The 7,491-nt window shown below is 40.6% G+C and overlaps 1 protein-coding gene across 2 annotated transcripts in view; it reads right to left on the bottom strand.

The window, feature by feature from the left end:
• Nucleotides 1-5,000: 5,000 nt before the first annotated feature.
• Nucleotides 5,001-7,491, bottom strand: part of syt8 (synaptotagmin VIII) — a 56,851-nt gene continuing 54,360 nt past the window's right edge. For both annotated transcript variants that reach the window (XM_075469247.1, XM_075469248.1), the window contains one exon: nt 5,001-6,136. In XM_075469247.1, the coding sequence (XP_075325362.1) occupies nt 5,870-6,136 (267 nt within the window). In that variant the 3' untranslated portion in view covers nt 5,001-5,869. The remainder of the gene's footprint in view (nt 6,137-7,491) is intronic.

Genomic DNA, 7,491 nt, shown 5'->3' with positions numbered 1-7,491 from the left:
CTGAGGCATCAGTAGAGGATCTGACACTTCATTCAATATAAACACAAGAAACTTGTGCTAAAGAAAATAAAAAATAAAATAAATAAAATAAAGGACCAGACTCAGTGAATAATTCCCTACACTCCGTATTATATAGATCAATGAGCAGTGCTGACCAACATATCATTGGGGTCATCAGGTGGGAACCTCCTTTCATCAGTGTTTCGTCTAGTTGGGCCCACGACACCTCCAGGAGGCTAGACAATGACCACTGGCGTCCCAGAGTCACCCCCCTAATGCCAGCCAACACTGCCCCTCACACCACAACAACCATAATCTACCTCAGCCTCTCACTAACTGCACACCAGTCACAGCGGGGTGGGGATGCAAACCCTGGTTCGGGTAGGGGAAGAAATAAAAGAGGTAAGAAAAACAGGACTGGGATTCAAACCCTGGTTCGGGTAGGGGTAATGAAAATATAGAGGGTGCCAGAGGTGGAGGAAGGACAAGACACATTAGCAGATTCAGCAGACAAACTCACCTAAACAGTCCTATAATCACTAACAATGCCAGCAAAAACAAATCCATACAACTCACTCCAAGCCAACTCACCCAAAATGGCCGCCTGGTTTCAAAAGGATCACATGTGCCAAACCCTCCACTTAAATAGCTTGAACTTCTTCTTTGCTTTTTCAAAAGTCTGTTTACCCTAAGTGCCCCCCCTGCTGGGCCCCCAGTCGCTATTGCATCTTCTAATCCAAATCCACTGGCTGGATTTTACTGCTTTATCTGAAACCTCCTTCACTATTTTTCTCACACTCTGTCCACTTACACCCAGCTCCCTCAACAATGAGACAACAGACTTTGCAACAAATCCTCTACATCCTACTTCCACTGGACAGATTCTAACCTTCCATCCTCGCTGCTCTGCTTCTGCCCCCAACTCCACATATCTAAGCTTTTTCCTTTCATATGCTTCCTCTACTAATTCCTCCCAAGGAACAGTCAGCTCTATGAAATAGACTCTCATTCTACTCCTAGACCACAAGACTATATCAGGCCTTAGGTTTGTAGAGGCTATTTCCTGGGGAACAACAAGCTTATTTCCTAAATCTACCTGCATCTCCCAATCACAAGCATCCTCCAAGCTACTGTGCCTCCTTATCGTCTTTTTAACTTTCTCCCCCTCTTGAACAAACTGAATTGCAACTCTCTGTACCTTGGACCCTCCTAAGTTTACCTGCCTTCGTTTATCTTCAATACCTGCAGCTAAACTTCTTAATACTTGGTCATGTCGCCATGTATACCGGCCTTGTGACAGACTAACCTTACAACCTGACAAAATATGCTTTAGAGTTGCAGTACCTGAACATAACGAACATAACGGGTCTCCATTTACCCAGAGTTTTAGGTTCTGGGGAGTTGGCAATACATCATATGTTGCCCCTATCAAAAATCTAATACTCCTTTCCTCCATACTCCACAGTTCTTTCCAACTAAGCTTTTTCTTTTCTACACCTTCCCAATTCACCCACCGTCCCTGCTTAGCCTGAGCCACTGCCTTTGCACCCCTTAACATTTCCTCCTGTCTACGAATCTGCTCAACAACTAGCTTTCTCTTCTCCTTGGGACCTGCTCTACTCCACACTGGTTTGCCTGGGCCAAGCCCCAAGCCTCCCCGGCCTATTTGCACATTACCCACAATCTCTGTATGTCTAAGAGTTGCTTCTACCTCCTGAGCTGCCAATCTTGGTTTCCATTTCCTCCCCTTGGTTGGGTTTGGAACCACCTTACTAACTACCACATCTTTACTCCCAGCTAACAGGAGCTCTGTCCTAACTTTAGTACATTTAAACTCCTCTACTAGACTAGATACTGGGAGCTGGAGTATGCCTTTCCCATACAGTGCCACAGTACTTAAGCATCTAGGAACACCTAGCCACTTCCTAATATAAAAGCTAACTAATCTTTCCATTTTTTCTACAACAGATAATGGAATCTCATACACAGACAGTGGCCACATCAACCTAGGAAACAATCCAAACTGCAGACACCACAGCTTCAACTTTCCTGGAAGCTCTGATTTATCTATTCTATCCAGTCCCTCAACAACATCTTCACGAAACTGCACTGCCTGCTCTCCATCATTCATGTCTGCCTGGTACCACCTGCCTAAACTCTTCACTGCCTTTTCCCTTATTATTGGAATGCTTTCTTCATCTATTACAAACTTTCTATCACTTAATTTCCCTCTACTTATTGAGATACTTCTAGACTTAGTAGGTTTGATTTTCATCCCAGCCCACTTTAGATTTTTATCAAGTCTCTCAAGTATTCTCTTCATACATGGCACTGTTGTAGTCACCAACGTCATATCATCCATGTATGCTCTAATTGGCGTAAGGCGTATGCCATCCTGACGTCTCTCTCCTCCTACAACCCACTTGGAAGCTCTAATAATTATCTCCATGGCCATTGTAAATGCTAATGGAGAAATTGTACACCCTGCCATAATGCCTATTTCTAGCCTCTGCCAACCTGTTGTGAAACCTGCTGTACTTAAGCACAGTCTAATATCCTGAAAATATGCTCTTACTAAGTTAACCACTACTACAGGCACTCTAAAATACTCAAATGCTTCCCAAATAAGGCTATGTGGCACTGAACCAAATGCATTTGCTAGATCTAGAAATATAACATGCAACTCTTTTTTCTCAATCTTGGCTGTCTGAATCTGATGCCAAATCATACTAGTGTGCTCTAAACACCCTGCGAAACCTGGTATTCCTGCCTTCTGCACAGTAGTATCTATTAAGCTATTCTTTTCTAAATAACTAGCTAATCTCTGTGCAACCAAACTAAAGAAAATCTTCCCCTCTACATTTAGGAGAGAGATCATCCGGAACTGACTCAGGTCCGAGGACTCTTTCTCCTTTGGAATAAGAACGCCTCCTGCCCTACGCCATGCTCTAGGAATAACCTGTTTCTCCCAAACTATTCTTAATTGCCTCCACAAAAACTTTAGGATATCAGGTGCACTTTTATAAACCCGGTAGGGGACTCCATTTGGCCCTGGGGCCGACGAAGCCTTTGCACGCCTGACTACCTCCTCAACCTCCTTCCACCTAGGTGGTCTAACGTCCATCTTATGAGCTATCTCTCCTAATGGTGGCATGTCAGGTGGAAGGCCTACTACTCTACGCTGCTCAAGATCTGAATATGTATTTCTTAGATACTCTTCCACCTCTAACTTTGTTGCCTTAAGCTGCCCTCCCTTTTCCTGGTTAAACAATCCTTTAACAAACTTGAACGGGTCCCTATAAAATGCCGTCCTTACATATTCTTTCTTCTTTCTCTTTTTCCTAAGACATTCAGCCCTTCTAAGTATTGCTAGCCTGCCTCTCAGTTCTTCCTGCAAAACATTAATTCCCTCTCTCTCTTCTTCTGTAGCTTTTTTCCACTGCTTTCTTAAATTTCTTCTTTCCTTAACCAATTTCTCCATCTCTTTTTGCCGTCTAGACTTACCTAAATGTACTTTTTCAACCCTCTTTCTATCTTGCACCCCAAATCTCTCTACACCGTAGGAATAAATTATATCTCCCATCTTCTCTAGCCTATCGCTTGCATTTCCTCCTAACCTACCCAATATTATTGACAAATCTTTATTGACTGCCTCCCATTCTTTGTAACTATTTGCCCTAGGCCACTTAACTCTATCTTTCTGCTCCATATTTCTCTCTCTAACTGGCCTGTTCACCTCAGTATCAGCTACATCCCTTCTTAGAACCTCCTCATCCACCTCCATAGCTGTGTTATTGATATCCTTCGGACTGTGGTTTTCTACCTGCCGCTGGACTTCATCCGACTTACTCGATTGACTTCTTAAAAAGTACTGATCGATGCGGCCACACTGCCCTTCTTTTACCACACATCTCTTTCTTCCCTGATGCATTTTAAGGCCTCTTACTGATGTTACTTTCTGCCAGCCACAAGGACAAACCTGAAGCTTACTTCCCTCTAGTCTACCACTTTTATTTACGCTCTCTTTCCTCTGAGAACTATTCTGGTCAGTTCTAGCCCTAGAGAATAGGCCCGTGCCCCTATCCTTCACTGAGTCGCGTATCCACCTCTTAGTCATGTTCGTTCCAGTGTCAGTTGCCATGTAGTCTGCCTGTGAGTCATCTTCCGCCCCTGCTCTCGCTGACTCTAGGGGTATTCTCCTTAATCTTTCTGTAGCTTATGCTGGTTGTAACAAAGCGGCTAGGCCTCGCTACTGCTACCATGGATTGCTAGCCCATGGCAGCACCTTTGGGGTCTTTGCCTCCTGTCAGCTGTCTTTCCAATCTGTCACATGGTCTTTCCCTTGTTGTCAGCTGCCCTATTCACAACAGTCACTAGCTAGGCTAGATTTGGATTCAATATAAACACAAGAAACTTGTGCTAAAGAAAATAAAAAATAAAATAGATAAGCTGGAGGGTCTCACTTTAATTTTCTCAGTTTATTTCAGTTATGTTGTCATGATGTAGAGTCGTCAGCCCTCAATCAAAGGTCATGAGTTCAATCTTCTATTTCCCCAACTAGTCAACGTATCCTCGGGAAAGATACCATTCTGATAACCAAAATACAAGTCTTTTTGAATGAAGCAGCAATCTGCCCTGACTATGGGTGTGTCATTATTGTGGTATTCCACAAAATAGAACAACCAAATGATTATATTATATATTATTTATAACTGTGGACTAATTTGGCACGTGTCAACACACAACAGAGAACTAGATTTGGTTATCTCCGAGGGCAGAAATACAGTATCTTCAAGGCTGTGTGGAGTAATGTTCCAGTCATTCTTCCATCCATTTTCTATTTTAGCTTGATCCAATTCGGGGTTGTGGGTGGGCTGGAGCCTATCGCAGCTGTCAATGTTGGGCGAAATACAGGGTTGTCGGGTGATGTTGCTCTATTCAGTCATTTTGTTTTATTTTTTGATGGAAATATCTGTGTGCACACAATTATTCAGATATCATTTATAAACAGCATATCACTGAAAATACCAATGAAACATTTATTCAGACTTTCTCTTCCACATCTTTCCTTCAATGATTTCAGTTAATGAGCTTGTAAAACTTCTCAGTTCTAAACTAACAACGGTTATGTATGCCAATGCATCCATTAAAGAGAAGGTCATTTGTGGTAAGACCAATATGGTAAGAAAGCAGTGTAGCCAAACATCAGTGGCAAAAATATAATCTCCAGGTTCAGTATGAGCTCTACAAAGAAAAACACATTTATAAGTAAGAAATGTCCTGACATTATCACAAAGTGCAATAATAATGCACACTCCATGATTGCTACTGTTGACAAATTGACAAATCCTCTTGTGGCGGTAGCCTCAGAATTTCTATCTACCAGAGCTTTCAATGACTGCTGCCTTTTTCCACTGGCAAAATCTTGAACATTAGACAAGAAATCAGTTCTCTCTATGACTGCAACAGGAAATGTTGCAGTCATAGAGAACAACAACAAAAAAACAACAACAACAAAAAATAAAAGAATCTTTTGCTTCTGTGTCACGTTAAGTTTTCACAGGCCCTTTAACATCACTCCCAGGAAGCAATACAAGCCCATCCGATACAAAAGCCTCAAACTGCAAAAATTTGTCTTTTTGTTTTTTATCTTATCACTTGGTTATTGATAGCAGATGGAAATCAATTTAACATGATTATATAAGTTAACATATGTAATAAAAGTGTTAAGAACTGAAATCTAATCTAATCTGAAAGAAAATTATAAATGTAAATCTTAATGAAAATGACAAAGTAATCATTTCTATCTCAGATAAACATCAGAATAATGATTCTGAATAATATTTCCAGTTATTGCTGCCAAAGTTGTTTATTTGAAATGTTTTTCAAACATGTGAGTGTTTTCCTTCAGTTTACTGGAGATGGGGATCTTGTTTTTCAGGGCCAGGGTGGAGTTGACCTGCTCAGCTGACAGCAGGCTGTGCCACTGAGCGACTGGCCGTCGTGGGTTGGACAGCATGTCAGCCCAGTGCCTTAACTGATTCCCTGTGGCATCACAGCCCAGGAAGACTTTTCCCATGGCATCGTTTCTGGTCATGGCATCATGGTCCCACACAGAGATGACCAGGTTCACCCTCTGAAGAAAGAGAGAGCAACAGGACCACCATTTTTTTTCTTTGGTTTAGATGTAAAAATATGAAACAAACTAAAAGGACAAGCAAAGGCTGATTTTTTTTTTTTTTTTTTTTTTAAAGCATATACAATTACTGTTGATGACTGAATGTATCTTTTTCAGCATTGTTCCATCAACTGCCACAGCAAGTTATTAGGTAAAGTTGATTTTGCTGGTTCTTTTGAATGACACCTGTATTAGGCTAGGCAAGTTCATTTGTATAGCACAATTCAACAACCAGGCAATTCAAAGTGCTTTACAGAGACATTAAAACAGTAGAAATAAAAAGCATGATTTAAATTTTAAACAAAAAAGAAAGAAATAAGATCAATAGATAAAATCAGTAGTTAAAATGTGATTAAGTTTTGAGCTTTATTCAAATGCAGCTGAAAATAGCTGCGTCTTCAACCTGGACTTAAATACACTGAGTGTTTCAGCTGATCTGAGGCTCTCTGCACTGGAAAAAATGCCCCTCCAAAAATAAGTAAAAAAACAACAAATACAAGATGTTTTTGCTTGAAATAAGCAAAAAAAAAATCTGCCAATGGAACCAGTGAAAATCGGCTTGTCAAGATTTCTTGAAATAAAATGTGATATTTAGGACTTTTGAGCTAAAAGTGATCTTGAAATTAGCTTAAAAACCTCTTCAAATGTAAAAAAAAAGCTTGTTTCATGTGAAATGTGACTCAAAACAATTGGTTTTCAAGACTTTTTCACTTAACAAGATATTCAAGATGTATTCTTTTCAAACAAGTCCCTATATCTGGCTGAAATAGAACTTGTTAGGCAGTTGCGTCTTATATTAAGTTTAATGAAATATTTGGACTAGAAATGAGACAAATATACTTGGTAAGACTTTGATTTTTTCCAGTGTGGGAGTTTGTTCCAGATATGTGGAGCATAGAAGCTGAATACAGCTTCTCTATATCTGGTTCTGATTCTGGGAACTGATAAAAGACCAGATCCAGATGAGCTGAGGGGTCTGGAAGGTTCATACTGGGTCAGGAGGTCACTGATGTATTTTGTATTTTGATGTATTAAAATAATTTGTCTTGGTTTGATCTTTTATTGTTATTAGTTGCTCAAACAAGCTTGTCCAGTCTGACCTCAGTTAGCATGATTACCACAGGTGTCATCAACCATAGCTGAAATCTTAAAGGAGAATTTTTTTTTTGTTTGTTTTTAAACCTGGACCTGATCTCTGGCATAAAATACGTTCACCGATAACAGTTTGGTGAAAGTCGGACGCTATTTAGATTTCTCGAGATCCGCGTATATCCATATATAACGGGAGGGAACAGTGTGCTGCGGTGGGCTAA

Source organism: Odontesthes bonariensis, chromosome 7, assembly GCF_027942865.1.
Source record: "Odontesthes bonariensis isolate fOdoBon6 chromosome 7, fOdoBon6.hap1, whole genome shotgun sequence".
In the NCBI taxonomy this organism is placed as follows: Eukaryota; Metazoa; Chordata; class Actinopteri; order Atheriniformes; family Atherinopsidae; genus Odontesthes; species Odontesthes bonariensis.
Note: the sequence above shows the minus strand (reverse complement) of the source record. Positions and strands in the feature narration are given on the sequence as shown.